We start from the raw sequence: 14,389 nt of genomic DNA, 5'->3' as shown, positions 1-14,389 counted from the left end.
TCGTGGACATAACCAAAGTTGATCGATGTGATGCATTATAATTAAGTTATGTTCACTATTGACGATTTCTCACTCTTTTTAGTATTTTAGTATTTCTATCTTCTTATAATTTTGATTTAGAATGTTCGATCACTTTATTATTTAAACAATATATTTTCACAGTATGGATTGTAATTAACAACTATTTAAACTCTGGATGTGATGGAATAACTTAGATTTGTTCTCTATTTTAGTAAATAGAACTATGATTTTTTAATAAGAAAAATGGACACTTGAATCTAAAGTTACGAAAATCATTCCAACAAAGAAAGGAGAACCTTGTGTTCGTACCATTTTAACAAGGCAATTTACAACATGGAATATAAAAATAACGCAAAAATGGAAAAGAGAGTTGAAGATGCTGATTTATGTGTTTACGCTGTTGTAAATCTGCTTTATCTCAAGAATTTATTTCTTGTTTGGTTTAAATCTGCTATCTTGTACATAAACAAATAAATTCTTAATTCATCGTTAAGAGTTTATTTAATTTGTTCACCAATGCACCTTGCAAATATTGATTTATGGATCTTTTTACAGCAAAACGTACTATGTCCCATTAATTAAGCTTGTGGGAAAAGAGTTTCCTCATGGAGAAACAAATCAGAAAATCGAGAGCTTACAAGAAGAAAAGAAAATTTTCGTGTTTGCATGTGTTTTTATTAAGTTGAGACGGTATGCAAGAACATTCTTACAACATGACATATAATAAACAAAAGATGGAAAAGAGTGTTTATTTATGCTGAAATATGTATTAAGAAATTATTTTTTCTTGAAAGACTGATTTATGCTAGGTTGTTGGAAGTCTCGGTTTCTTCTGTCCATTGGGAGTTTGGGTCGCTCCATGACCTCGGTCTCACTCCGATCTTGAAATACAACAACTTTTCCAATGACTCAAAGAACCTACTTTCATCCAAAACCTTGTTCCACGCCCCACTCACTATGCAATAACTGTTATACGGTGGTCGATGATGATTCACGTGCTGTGTACGTGAAAGGAGAAGCCCCATGTCCTGCAAGGCCACTACGAGAGGTGGAAGCTTACTCTTGCTTCCATGAGCCCAAGCATGAAACTGCTGGCAAAACAATACGCAAAATGCAAACGTGCTCACGAAACCATGAACCAAAGGGTCTTTAGATGCAAGGACAAGTGGGAGAACTGCTATGGTTATGCCTCGAGCCAGAGCGTGTGAATTGTTGGCGAATTGACGTCTGGTGATTGTCCAAGGCCACTTGTGGTGACCTTGAGCAGCTTCGATTTGGGTTCCTATTAGAGGCGTTGACTCATCACCGTAGTTATCTATGCCCCAGTGGTACACACCAGAGCCTAGATCTGCTAAAACGTACCCGGCAAAACCGGCTAAAGCTGGTTCAAGCCAGAGATGAGAATGAAACCCTCCAATGATGGATTTGGCAAAAGAAGCAAACACGGTGGTGCAGCCAGCTGAAACCCATAAGCGGTGTGTCCATGTAGATTGCAGAGTTGGGTCGTTGGTAAGATGAGGATTCACAGCCACAAGCTTCTCACGGTTAGGCTGAGTCTTGGTGGTGGCCGGAGTAACGGAGCAAGAGACTCGTAGGCGGAGAAGCGATGGAGGACGGTGAGTTCTTGGGATGCTGTTGGTGATGGGACTTATAGGATACTTGGTTTGAAGAGTTACAGCCATTGAAATTTGAAAGAGAGTAGTACATGTGATAATGTGAAGGATATCAAATTTGTAGGCTTTTCCAAAGCTAAGAAACAACGGTACAGGAAGAGATTATGACATAGTTAAAAAATCATTAAGGGAACATGCATGTTTCTTCTATTCTTTATTTATTTAATTATTTTTTTTGGTTAAAAGAATAGATTAGGTCGTGTACGTTAGAGATGCGTGTCCACTCCTCAGCATGGAGCAATGTGAACGCTAGCGCATTATTATAGCTGTGAAACTTATAGAAAACGTGAAGTTACGGAATAAAATCCAATAATTGTTTAACCAAAAAAAAAATCCAATAATTTAATTACGAATATATAAAAATAACTAAATCAGACACCATCAAAGGAACCAGATCACCATATACAAAAATATCAAGATTATTTTATTCCTGGCGCACCATCAAATATGAGTGAAACAATGAAGGAGGGTATGGTGTCAATATGGAGAACTCAAGATGGGTATATCATGGAGCTTGGAAGATAAAACGATTTCCGATCAATTGGCTTATGTAAAGATGTGTTATTTTCCCAAATTCGGATTTTGTATTCGTTTTCCATGAGAGTCTCTTCCCACAGTATAGATAAAAATAAAAAACCAACCAATGAAACATTCCCTACGCCCTAATTGATTGATCCGATCAGAAAGCAAATTTGCAACCTCATAAAGAAATAAAACAAGAATGGAGTTTGATTTAATTACAGATATAGTTTTTTTTATCTAATTTACAGTAGTTATCAATACCACTAGTTGGTTGCAAAAACTAAAATGTTCACTTTAACACCCACAAAAAAAAAAACTAAAATGTTTAGCTCATGGTTGTAGACTTGTAGTAGAGCACGTGACGCGAACATGGAGAAGTTGGCAAATAATGGAAAATGGCCTAAGTGGATATTAATGGAAAAATGGGTATTCATTTCTGATACTATGAGATATTGTTCTTCATTTTTACGTGCCGAGGTTTTCGGTTTCTTGTTGAGTCTCATAAATTATTGAATTATTGGTTTATCATTTACTTTGACAACTCACACTTGTCAGCACAAAATACTCAAAACATCTACGACTACGGAAAATAAATAAATAAATAGGAGTAGAACATTCTAGTCTTATTTGTTTATAACTGTGTTGAACATGTGGAACCATTGAATGAATATTTTTTTCCGTCGACGGAACCATTGAATGATTAAGATTGGATAGTTAGGTGATTTGTAATTTGTTAACAGAGTGATGATTTTGTACAAATGATGTATTCAGGGGGCTTATACACCTTTTGAAATGTTGGGTGTTAGTTGGTAACTTTTACAAAATAAGAATCCAAATTCTGCAACTTTTCGATTATAAGTTTTCACGAGCGATCACAATAGCCCCACGATCTCTGACGTACACCACAAACATAACTTGAGCCGTAATCTCTTCCTCTATCATTGGTTTAAGCTTCGACAAAAACTAAGGAAATTTGATAGCTTATCACCTGTAATCTCTTTCAATGGCTGTATCACTTCAAACCAAGTACCCTCTAAGACCCATCACCAACGTTCCAAGAAGCCACCGTTCGTCGCTTCTCCGTGTTCGTGTCACGTGCTCTGCTACTACCACGACCAAGCCTCAGCCTAACCTTGAGAAGCTTGTGGTTGAGAAACGCTTTGTGAATCCTCCTCTGGTCAACGACCCATCTCTGCAATCCACATGGACCCACCGCTTATGGGTTGCAGCTGGCTGCACCACCGTGTTTGCCTCTTTAGCTAAATCCATCATTGGAGGGTTTAATTCTCATCTCTGGCTCGAACCAGTTTTAGCCGGTTATGCAGGGTATGTCTTAGCTGATCTAGGCTCTGGTGTGTACCACTGGGCCATCGATAACTACGGTGATGAGTCAACGCCTCTAGTAGGAACCCAAATCGAAGCATTTCAGGGTCACCACAAGTTGCCTTGGACAATCACCAGACGGCAATTTGCCAACAATCTACACGCTCTGGCTCGGGTCATAACCTTCACAGTTCTCCCAATAGACCTTGCGTTTAATGACCCTGTGGTTCATGGCTTTGTGAGCACATTTGCATTTTGCATAATGTTTAGCCAGCAATTCCATGCTTGGGCTCATGGAACCAAGAGCAAGCTTCCACCTCTCGTGGTGGCGTTGCAGGACATGGGGCTGCTTGTTTCACGGAGACAGCACGCGGAACATCACCGAGCACCGTATAACAACAATTACTGCATAGTGAGTGGTGCATGGAACAAGGTTTTGGATGAAAGTAAGGTCTTTGAGGCATTGGAGATGGTGTTGTATTTCCAGCTAGGGGTGAGACCAAGGTCATGGAGCGAGCCAAACTCCGACTGGACGGAAGAAACCGAGATCTCCAACAACCAAGCATAACCAATCTTTACAAACCGAATGCCGTGTATGAAAAACAATTATTTATTCTATACATGTACAAGAAAATTTATGAAATATACTGATAAGAATTTTTTTCCATACTTTATATGCAATAAAGAGTGAGTGTGTAAGTAAAACCAAAAACAAAAGAGATAGTGTCGCAGTTTAAGTATCAGATCCAGCGAATGAATAAACAGAAGAAACACAGGGGAACCAATACTGACATTTTCCGTCTTTATTGCCATTGTCGATCATTGCAAGGCCCTCCTGAAAACAAGTTTTAAAATTACACAAATTTCAGGAACCATATTAGTTTCACTGGATATACCATATGTACTGAATCACATAAATCAATTGAATAGCACATGCATACTTCTAACAAAGTTTCGAGAGCATCTATGACCCGACCAGATGTCCACGTGAGCCGTCTTTGTACCTCTTCCACAGTCACAAAGCCTTGACCCTGTGGGCAAAGCAACATAATTCTCAAGTTAAGTTCAGTTAAAACTTCTCAGATAATGCAAAACATGTGAAAGTTGTTTTCTTTTGTTATATAAATGATTATAACCTGAGCCAACTCCAAGATTTGATTATGGTCTTTGTTCAGCTCAGTGGGGACTGAACGGACAAGCTTCTTCTTGCCAATGGTGATAACCTCAAATCCACTACCCAATACCTAAGGAAAAAAAATCCAAAGATACCAGCGAGAAGTAACTGTTAAAAACTTTCCTTTTTTGAAAGTCTAAAAAGAGAAACACAATTCAAATACCTTTAGCTTGCTAATAGCTCGAAGACAATCATCTTCAGTCACAGCTTCACGGTCTTTTTTCCTTCTCTGGCGAAGATGGTTACAGAGCTCTTGCAAGCTGATCAAACCTCCATTGAGTGACCTTGTCAGCATGCAAACCTCAATAATCTGAACTCCTGTTTGATCAATTTACTACTTTTCAGAGAAATGTCATTCAACGTTCTCATATCACAGAAGGCGTATGCGAATCCAAGTAAGAAAAAGATCTACATATATTCCATGTCTTTATGTTCCCTTATCCAAACATGGACTTAAGAATCATAGCTAACAATATAAGCATTCCTTCTCTGGCACTAGGACAGAACATGTCAGAAAAGAGACCAAACATACCAAGTTCATAGTAGAAATCACCAATTCCCAGGAGCTCAGCCCAGAATCCCTTGTTTGAAGCTAGTGGATCCACACCAACTTTAGCACACATTTCGTGGAATTGAGCCCTGAAGGCTGGATTTTTACGAATATCATTCTGCAACCAAAGGCAAATATGCTTCCTTTTTAGTGAAATTAACCACACTAATCCATAATCCGAGTGATCATAGTACTTCATAAGCAATCAAGAGAGGATGATGTAACAGAAAACCCACCAAATGAACAATATTATAAATTTCAAAAAAAAAAATTCGACCTTGTGTTTACGAGCGAACTCTTCAAGCTGGGATTTGAACGTGGCGAGCTGCTCTTTCATCATATCAGTCCGTAGCTTGGCCACATTTTCTCCTAATAACCGGTACTGATCCTGATTTTGATGATGGATAGAGTTATAGCGAAAATCAACAAATATGTGACAATGGAAACAAATAGATTCGACGAATGAGAATATCAAATCTGGTTTAGAAGCAAAACCCGAGCAGCCGCGGCCGTTTGTAATCCTCCGATTCCTGGTCGTCGCCGCATCTTTCAATGTTTTATTGATCTTTTGGAATTCTCTTCCGGTTGGGAATACTGAATATACATCTTCACGAAAGAGATAGGAGAAGATAGAATTTATTTATTTATTAATAATTTTATTTCATTAGCTTTCAACAAATCAGAGTGGCGCAGCGGAAGCGTGGTGGGCCCATAACCCACAGGTCCCAGGATCGAAACCTGGCTCTGATAGTTAAACTTTTTTTTTCTATTTCTTTCACTCTCCTCGTTCTCTTCCTTATACCAATTTTATCTCCGACCGTTCTCATTATCTCAGCTATGTTATCTATTCCACCGAGAAGATCATCTATAATATGACATATATCGAAATACAGAACATGCATTTTAAGGATTATGTTTATATATGTCGCAGCTCATAATCGTGAAGAAAGTTGACTTAGTATCAGAGCCATTTAAACAGGTTTACATCCACAAGATAATTGATCGATTCAAGTCACCTACTACGATTTATCTCAAAAAAGAAAAAAGAAAAACCTTTCGAAGTCGACATCATGTGTGTACGAAAATTATGAACAACGGTACTAAAGCCAAGGTCTGTTCCAACAATACTGTACCTTGCAGACATACGACATACACGTTTAAGAAAACTCTTAAATGGAAGAAACAAACATAAAAAGAATCTATCACAAGCTCATGTTTACTTGTCAAATTGTTGGAGATCGATCTCCCAAACTGATGCCAACTGTATCATGAGCTGTTCCGGCGCGGGACCTTCCCAGTCTTCAGGTGGATCCATCGTGGAACATGCGTCTTGTAAGTTAAACAAGATCTCTGTTTTCAGTTCCATTGGAACTCCAAATGTGTCTGCACCATCTTGTAGAACCAATTCCAGCAGCTGCATATGGCAAAAACAAGAGATAGGTTAAGACCAAAATATCGATATGATTCTTGGAAACCAATGTCCTGTACAAGAGGTACCTGTTGAATCCAAGATAAGCAGATGTCGTATAGATTGTGATCCAACAGGAACTGAGCGATGAAATTAAGAGCTTCGTTTGCAATCTCATTTGACATCTGGTCAAGAGAAGGTCCTGTCCTGTCCATCAGCTTGATGATCAAGTGCTGGTCACCGGCGCAAAGGACTTCTGCGTAAGCAGAGTCAATGTCACCAACGCGCAGTGAGTGCATTGCATTACTCCATGAACTCCATATCGGGTCACGTTCCTGCCCTTCGTTTTCTTCATCTCCCATGGCTTCAGCTTCAGGGACAGCAGCCACTCGGGTTGGTCGCGTGACTGCACCATCTTCGCCGGCTACTCTAATAGCTTCAAGTGTAGCCTCATCCTTTGAAGCTTGCCACACGCTTCTTGCTGAAGGACCTTCACCAAATCTAATAGTTCCACCTGCTTTATTATCCCAACCTCTCCTGCTATTCCCCATGTGCTCATTCTCGTGTTGTTCTGACCGGGGTGATCTTCTTGGCCCGGATTGTCCGTTTCTGGAAGCAGCATGTGGAGGCATAAACCACTCATCCGCCACGTCAGAACCCCACATCCTGCCCCTCATAGCTCCATCAGGTTGTGCGCCTCTGTCTCCTGGAGCTCGGCCGTTATACTTTCCACTAGAATAGTTTGCAAAGCTATTATATTTGCCAAATCCACCTGTGAGATTAGTCCTACGACCTGATGATATTGAAAGATCTCTTGCCATGTCTTCAACAATCCTCTCTAAACCCCTTACCCTGCCCTCTAAAGTCACCATACTGTCATGTGAGCCACCAATAAACTCCTGGAGCATGTTCATGAGATTACTCTGTTGTCTCTCTAGCTGCAATAACTGCCTCTGAATGGCTGACCAATTTCCTCTATTACTTGTGAAGGATCCTTCAGAATGGTTATCAGTATTGGAGATAGCAGCGTGATTTCCAGCTGTCTCTTTCCCGTTTACAACACCAGTCTTATCATCACCAGATGTCCCTGCCTGTAATCCGTTCCCATCAAACCTACTTTTTACCTGTTTATCACGCGCTGACTCTAAGTTGCGGAGCTTGGAATCTGGAAACCCATGATCATCTGCTTGGATGTTCTTGGAGCGATTGGAAGATCCCCTGGCATTGAGATCATCGAGTCCTGATTCTTCCTCATCGTTGTTTTTACATCTACGAGGGACTACTACTTCGACGGATTGCCTTCTTTCTAGTCTCTGGAAAAATTCAGGATTAAACTCTTTGTCACTTAAGGCAGGTGCTTTTTTCTTTAACATGACTACTGCTTTTTCAGGAAGACCTCCTTTTCTTTTAGAAGCAGTGTCTGGTGAGAGTATGGAACCATCGGATGCCTCCTTTTTCATTAGATCAGCTAGATTTGACCTCTTCTCCCCGTTCTTCTCTGATCCAAGCTCCTCACCAGATGAACTCTTTGACTCATCTGGTGCACCATCTACACTTTTTCCAGAGCACTTTTTCCATAGCTGCAGCGCCTCTGTCACACTTTCCCTGACAGGTTTAATCTGTCCAAGAAAATATCATCATTAAACTGTTTTGGGAAGATACACTACATAACCCAACTAATATATTTTCGATAAATATACTCCCATCTAAGTTTATATGGGGCATTTCACAAAAGGTTCACCATTAAAACGCTCACTAGTAAGCAAAGTGATAAAATGACTGAAAAGTCCTTTAGTTATGCAGATTACAGTAAACAATTACAAGAAAGAGCTCTGTGAGAAATTTCATCTACTTGCTTGTGTGTTTCAATTGCATAGCAAATGATGAGAAAGACCCGCTAGCGCCATCAACAACCAATTAAAATGACTGATCTGATGATGACATACGATATTTCACAAGGAATTGGTGAGCTTATGATCTTTCAAACACGGTAGTACTGAAATTGGCTTTGTTCTGAATTGAACCTCAAAGTACTTAGAGAAAGAGAACGTAGCTACCTTATCAAACCGACAGGTATCAAGCACGGCAAGAGTCGAATCTGTTCTGTCCTTAATTAAACTGCTTGAATGTGATGCCAATGCAGTCAAGGTCTCAGCTGCAGCCTTTCGTGTTACCCAATCTGTACTTCCAAGGCAATCATGAATACTTTCTAGCAATGACTCCAAGCTCTGAGGCGCAATGGCTCCCACCTGAACCAGAGTTATTGTTATTTACTTCATGTTCCAAAGACAAGTTAGATCACTAAACCTTCTGGCATTGAATCACCAGAAGTAAAGAGAGAGGTGCTTAAACTCCAAAATGCACCAGATCAAGTTTAAATCAAAACAAAACAATAAACTTCAGCAACACCAAGAAAAAATTTGTCGGATCAAGACTGAACCTTAAGCAGTGAGGTCCGGTGATGAAATGTATATATATCCCTATTTACCAGAGAACATCTTTTTAAGAAAACAGCAACATACAGTTGAGCCCCCCAATATGAAAACACTGACCTATTGACTAAAGCTTCCAACATGTTGACTAATGCTTTTTTTTCTTCTCAAGACTAACATTAAGTTCAAAAATCAACCTATTCGTCCTTTCACCACAGCAAGCATAGAGCGCATAGTCTACACATGACAAAGAGATTAAGGGTTCGGCTCAAACCTGAGATAGACTTGAAACAACGGGCAAAAGGGAAGCCTTAGCCAAGAAACTGGAATTGCTCAACAGCTTGCAGATTCTAGGGCAAAGCTTTTGGAAAGAAGCAATAGGAGGACTAGCGGCTGATTCCACCATCCTAGCCATACACATTGCCGCTCCAGATTGTACCACTTTGTTCTGCTCTCCCATTGCTTCGAACAATGGCTTAACGAACAGACCCACCGCCGACGAGGCTGCACCGGTATTGTTCCCTTCTTCTTTTCCCTTGAGATAAATCCCAGACAAAGCACCAATCGTATCCCGGCAAGCATCCCTAACTCCGGAATCGGAATCCTTCAACCGTTTAACAATCTGAGCGATGATTCTAGTGAGATGCGCCGCCGTGGAATCGGAATGTAAGCTACAGACGTAGGAGAGGAGGTGGAGGCACTCCTTTTTCACGGCGGGTTTGGGATCGGAGCAGGAATCGTAGAGACAGTTGAGAAACATGGGTAGGGTTTCGGGAGAGATGGACTGGATAGTTTTCTCGAGATCTTCAACGGCGATCTGGTATGTGTCTCGATCGGCGAGCTTAGAGATAGAGGTGAGGATCTTCTGCTTCAGCTCCACCATTGCTTGGAAAGAAGTGAGGGAGCCGGAATTGGAGGATGACCTAGCTGCCACGCTCGACGACCTAGCTGGTTTAGTCGGCTTCGCCGCCGAACCAGACGTGGTAGGTGTGCTCATTACGGAATCGCCGACGAGAGGAGTGCTGAATCGTAGAAGAAGAAAGATGAATTGAAGAAGAAAGACGAGATCTGTCACTGGAAAGTGTAACGGTTAAGACTGGAATCAGAAATGAGTCGCTTGTTTTTTCAATTTAGCTTTTCCAATTTTTTTCTTTTTCAAATTTAAGATAAATAAATAATTTTGAATATATTTTCAGTGCCGGATTTTTCATTTGTCGCGGAAAATCGGTGTTTCGGTATGGTTTTGGACGTTTTGGACCACTTCAACTGCAGTGTTTTCAATAGAGACGGAAGGATAAAAAAGCGAGATCGAGAAGAATCACTCACGATACGTCTCAATGTCTCATGTTCTATGGTCTTTCAATTCTATCTAAGCTAACCAAACATCTGATTTGGCCTATGATCACATTTTGACCAGGCCCAAAACTGAATCCATAACTATGTTTTTTATAAAACCAAACAACTATGTTTTCCCTGTAGCCATCATAACTGTGTAATGTGTTACTGACTTACTGCCTCAAGGAAACATAAAAATATTAAAAATCGAATATCAAGGGAGGTCAAATCCATCAATGATCAACCAAACCGGTTAGACGCACTTACCAGTAAGTCATCACATATGACGTTTCCGGCGTTGTATCTAAAGTATCTATTAAGTTATTAGTGTAATGATCATACGAAAAGGATAACTGTCTAAAATAGCACATTTTACTTTTAATTTAAATAATTTAAACTTCTTAGAAAAAATCCAAAATGATTGTTCTATTAATACAAAACTAGAAAGAAAAAAAAAAACAATCGAAGGAGTAAATCAACCAAATGATGATAGTCAAGTCAAGTGGTCACTATATTGTAACGAGCGGTTTATGCCAATTGTTAGGCCTACCAAATGTATTGTCTCATTTGCTAATTGCCATTCTAATTATGGATGCATATTCCGTGAGCTTCCGAAAACTATCAGATAATCAGAAGCTGAAAGCCTGAAAACAAGGAAATATTTACAAACTATTACATAAAATGATTAAATCCTGCAGATGCAGTAATGGATTATTAGCAAAATAGCAACTCTAAAGAAACTTATAGAAATCATTTTGCCCAAAAAAAGCATGTGATAAACACATCCAACCCCCAAAAATGTACACCGCCCTCTTCTTACCAACCTCCTCTTGAATTTTGTTATTAAATTATTGTGATACCGATTCTTTTCTGTATTTTTATTGAATATCTGGTCACAGAACTGACACATTGATTTTAAACGAATCTATAAAAATCCCCTCACTTTCAAAGGTTTTGTGAGCCAAAAAAAAAACAAAAATTGTCTTGAGAAATAGATAAAGATTCAGTAATGACCACCTCAGGCACCGCTGCTACGTTCAGACCGTCCATTTCAGCTTCTTCCGAATCGACCCATCTGAGATCGCCCTTCAAACTCCCCCAATTTACGCCTCTGCCATCGTCTCGCTCGCGGTCGTCTTCGTCGTTCTCTGTCTCCTGCACCATCGCCAAGGACCCGGCTGTTCGCATGGCGGAGGCGGAGAAGACAAAGGTCGCTGGATCTGATTCGACCCTGTGGCAACGACCCGATTCGTTCGGTCGGTTCGGGAAGTTTGGCGGGAAGTACGTCCCTGAGACCCTTATGCACGCCCTCTCCGAGCTCGAAACGGCTTTCTATTCGCTCGCCACCGACGACGATTTTCAGGCAAGTCGACTTCTTTTGTTCTGATCTTGTTTGTTTCCATTAAAAATGGTGTTTTTTTTTTTGCTTTGCGGTTTTCTGATTCAAGCGTTGTCATTGGCATGAGTCGGAAAATGTTTAAAACGGATTTGTTTCTTTCCAATGCTTAATGAAATTATGCAAAACAGCCTAAGGGCATCTGGTTCATATCTTTCAGCAATACTAGCTTCTGTGTGATGCAATCTGGAAATGCAAAATGGAAGCTTCTTAGTTCTTTTGTTGTAATGTCTTATTCAGAAACTCTCGAATGAACTTTTGCTTTGGTGGCTTTGTGATTTTAAGTGTCATCACTGCAATGATTGGCGAAAAGTTTTGAACTTTTCTTGGATGCGAAATGAAAATCCATAGAACAAACAAAAGTTTAGCCTTTTAGGGCATGTGGGTGAAATCGGTTCTGTTTGTCATTTGCCAAAAAAAGTCTGGAACCAAGATGGAACATGCTTCTGCGTGATGTAATGTGGAAGCCTTTTTGGTTATATCGTTTGTAGTGGTCTAATTAGTGTTTGATGAACCTGTAGAAAGAATTGGCAGAGATCTTGAAAGACTATGTGGGTCGGGAAAGTCCTCTTTACTTCGCAGAGAGGCTCACGGAGCATTACCGCCGAGAAAACGGTGAAGGACCGCTCATATACCTCAAAAGAGAAGACCTGAACCACACAGGGGCTCACAAGATCAACAACGCGGTGGCTCAGGCTCTTCTCGCCAAGCGTTTAGGAAAGAAGAGGATTATCGCAGAGACAGGAGCTGGTCAACACGGTGTAGCCACAGCAACCGTGTGTGCCCGTTTCGGTTTGCAATGTATTATCTACATGGGAGCTCAAGACATGGAGAGACAAGCTCTTAATGTATTTAGGATGCGTCTTCTCGGTGCTGAGGTGATGTGAATTCTGTGAATAAACCTCGTAAAAAAGTCGTGATGCTTTCGTATCGTTTATCTAATTACATATGGTGCTTGGTAGGTAAGGGGAGTCCACTCTGGAACAGCGACTTTAAAGGATGCAACATCAGAAGCTATAAGGGATTGGGTGACAAATGTGGAGACTACACATTACATATTGGGATCTGTTGCGGGTCCTCATCCTTACCCTATGATGGTCAGAGACTTTCACGCCGTGATTGGTAAAGAAACGAGGAGACAAGCGATGGAGAAATGGGGAGGGAAGCCTGATGTTCTGGTTGCTTGTGTTGGTGGAGGTTCGAATGCTATGGGACTATTCCATGAATTTGTCGATGACTCAGAGGTTCGAATGATTGGTGTGGAAGCCGCTGGATTTGGATTGGACAGTGGCAAACACGCTGCCACATTGACAAAAGGAGATGTTGGTGTACTCCACGGAGCTATGAGTTACTTGCTTCAAGATGATGATGGCCAAATCATTGAACCACACTCCATCAGTGCCGGGTAAGAGATTCTTCTCCCCCTGACAGATCCGCTAGTTTTTTGTCTTCCTTAACATCCATTCTAAAGAGTAAATGTTCATGTTAACAGCTTGGACTACCCTGGAGTAGGACCTGAGCATAGTTTCCTTAAAGATGTAGGACGGGCTGAATACTACAGTGTTACCGATGAGGAAGCCTTAGAAGGTATTTTACTTGTCGCATCAATTTCTTTCTCTATATATGTTTTTGTTCACATCTCATGAGATTGTGTTTTCTTGATATCTCGCTTGTAGCGTTCAAGAGAGTGTCTCGGTTGGAGGGAATAATCCCGGCATTGGAGACATCCCATGCGTTGGCCCATCTCGAGAAGCTTTGTCCGACGTTACCCGATGGAACCAGAGTGGTGTTGAATTTTAGCGGGAGAGGCGATAAGGATGTTCAGACGGCTATCAAGTATCTTGAAGTTTAAAGAGAAGAATATTATCATTTTCAGACTCTGTCATTTTCTTTTACGTAGTTTGTTAGTTCTTGCTTCTGATCGGGAACCCAAAAATCGGAACAGAGGATTAGGAAGAGAACAAAAACGAGAGAATGTATCCCTTAAATAATAATGTTCTATGGAACTTTTGATGTTCTTGAAAGAAATTCGAACTGTTCTGTTCTTGACTTAGCTGATTTTTCCTTTCGTAGCTTAATTTGACCAAAACATAAAAACCTTCATGCATATTGAATCCTAAAAGAAAGCTAGTCAACCGAGAGAGGATCGATAAAAACGCTGAACCAGAATCTATAACAAGAAGAATAACTAATGATGATAAATGATCTTACACGATCGATGATCTATCAATGCTACGATCCTCGCAAGGTTGGTAGCCAAAGCAGAGACTGAGAACAACAGTAAGGGGCTTATTTTACGTTTTCTAATTTATAGACTACTATATCTGCTTTTTTATTTTTTGGAATTTGGAACTAATTAAAAACAACTCAAAAACAACCATTAGATTTTAACTATACTATTACAAAGCGCAGAAGGTTAAAACTTACAAACATGAATAATTGAATAGGCTAGTTTTTTGCTTTCAGTAGGCTGATCCTACGCCGAATATCATAAATGACTTTTTGACTGTAACATCTGAGACGATAAGGTATGAAATTGTTTTTGATAAAACCAT

At 40.2% G+C, this 14,389-nt stretch overlaps 5 protein-coding genes and 1 non-coding gene across 6 annotated transcripts; 3 read left to right on the top strand and 3 right to left on the bottom strand.

The window, feature by feature from the left end:
• Positions 1 to 821: 821 nt before the first annotated feature.
• LOC18030039 (fatty acid desaturase 4, chloroplastic) lies at positions 822 to 1,712 on the bottom strand. Its single transcript, XM_006413051.2, has one exon. The coding sequence runs from the start codon at positions 1,701 to 1,703 to the stop codon at positions 822 to 824; it is 882 nt and encodes a 293-aa protein (XP_006413114.1). The 5' UTR covers positions 1,704 to 1,712.
• A 1,413-nt stretch (positions 1,713 to 3,125) lies between these two features.
• Positions 3,126 to 4,202, top strand: LOC18030038 (fatty acid desaturase 4, chloroplastic). Its single transcript, XM_006413050.2, has one exon. The coding sequence runs from the start codon at positions 3,220 to 3,222 to the stop codon at positions 4,105 to 4,107; it is 888 nt and encodes a 295-aa protein (XP_006413113.1). The 5' UTR covers positions 3,126 to 3,219; the 3' UTR covers positions 4,108 to 4,202.
• On the bottom strand, positions 4,130 to 5,871 carry LOC18030037 (vacuolar protein sorting-associated protein 22 homolog 1). Its single transcript, XM_006413049.2, has 7 exons — positions 5,759 to 5,871; positions 5,541 to 5,651; positions 5,246 to 5,381; positions 4,877 to 5,031; positions 4,676 to 4,783; positions 4,481 to 4,570; positions 4,130 to 4,374 (listed from the first exon to the last, which is right to left on the bottom strand). Exons 1-7 carry the CDS (start codon positions 5,807 to 5,809, stop codon positions 4,273 to 4,275), a joined length of 753 nt encoding a protein of 250 aa, XP_006413112.1. The 5' UTR covers positions 5,810 to 5,871; the 3' UTR covers positions 4,130 to 4,272.
• Positions 5,872 to 5,941: 70 nt separating this feature from the next.
• TRNAM-CAU lies at positions 5,942 to 6,013 on the top strand. The gene has a single exon. It is a non-coding gene; the product is annotated as a tRNA-Met (tRNA).
• A 245-nt stretch (positions 6,014 to 6,258) lies between these two features.
• Positions 6,259 to 10,213, bottom strand: LOC18030036 (microtubule-associated protein TORTIFOLIA1). Its single transcript, XM_006413048.2, has 4 exons — positions 9,378 to 10,213; positions 8,729 to 8,920; positions 6,761 to 8,290; positions 6,259 to 6,677 (listed from the first exon to the last, which is right to left on the bottom strand). The coding sequence occupies exons 1-4, from the start codon at positions 10,098 to 10,100 to the stop codon at positions 6,480 to 6,482; spliced, it is 2,643 nt and encodes an 880-aa protein (XP_006413111.1). The 5' UTR covers positions 10,101 to 10,213; the 3' UTR covers positions 6,259 to 6,479.
• Positions 10,214 to 11,356: 1,143 nt separating this feature from the next.
• LOC18030035 (tryptophan synthase beta chain 2, chloroplastic) lies at positions 11,357 to 13,878 on the top strand. Its single transcript, XM_006413047.2, has 5 exons — positions 11,357 to 11,801; positions 12,356 to 12,712; positions 12,797 to 13,239; positions 13,327 to 13,421; positions 13,511 to 13,878. Exons 1-5 carry the CDS (start codon positions 11,448 to 11,450, stop codon positions 13,684 to 13,686), a joined length of 1,425 nt encoding a protein of 474 aa, XP_006413110.1. The 5' UTR covers positions 11,357 to 11,447; the 3' UTR covers positions 13,687 to 13,878.
• Positions 13,879 to 14,389: the final 511 nt, after the last annotated feature.

Source organism: Eutrema salsugineum, unplaced genomic scaffold (genome assembly GCF_000478725.1).
Source record: "Eutrema salsugineum unplaced genomic scaffold, Eutsalg1_0 scaffold_1, whole genome shotgun sequence".
NCBI lineage: Eukaryota > Viridiplantae > Streptophyta > Magnoliopsida > Brassicales > Brassicaceae > Eutrema > Eutrema salsugineum.
This window is presented reverse-complemented; position numbering and strand designations above follow the sequence as displayed.

Bases quoted from the DNA above. Each gene is read 5' to 3' on its own strand.
- LOC18030039 (XM_006413051.2), bottom strand. From the start codon at position 1,703: ATGGCTGTAACTCTTCAAACCAAGTATCCTATAAGTCCCATCACCAAC.
- LOC18030038 (XM_006413050.2), top strand. From the start codon at position 3,220: ATGGCTGTATCACTTCAAACCAAGTACCCTCTAAGACCCATCACCAAC.
- LOC18030037 (XM_006413049.2), bottom strand. From the start codon at position 5,809: ATGCGGCGACGACCAGGAATCGGAGGATTACAAACGGCCGCGGCTGCT. The intron at 5,032-5,245 runs GTATGTTTGGTC...TTGATCAAACAG, and splicing joins TGATTTCTACTATGAACTTG to GAGTTCAGATTATTGAGGTT. The intron at 4,375-4,480 runs GTATGCATGTGC...ACTTGTTTTCAG, and splicing joins CTCTCGAAACTTTGTTAGAA to GAGGGCCTTGCAATGATCGA.
- LOC18030036 (XM_006413048.2), bottom strand. From the start codon at position 10,100: ATGAGCACACCTACCACGTCTGGTTCGGCGGCGAAGCCGACTAAACCA. The intron at 8,291-8,728 runs GTAGCTACGTTC...TTTCTTGGACAG, and splicing joins ATACCTGTCGGTTTGATAAG to ATTAAACCTGTCAGGGAAAG. The intron at 6,678-6,760 runs GTACCTCTTGTA...TGCCATATGCAG, and splicing joins GCTTATCTTGGATTCAACAG to CTGCTGGAATTGGTTCTACA.
- LOC18030035 (XM_006413047.2), top strand. From the start codon at position 11,448: ATGACCACCTCAGGCACCGCTGCTACGTTCAGACCGTCCATTTCAGCT. The intron at 11,802-12,355 runs GCAAGTCGACTT...ATGAACCTGTAG, and splicing joins CCACCGACGACGATTTTCAG to AAAGAATTGGCAGAGATCTT. The intron at 13,422-13,510 runs GTATTTTACTTG...TCTCGCTTGTAG, and splicing joins CGATGAGGAAGCCTTAGAAG to CGTTCAAGAGAGTGTCTCGG.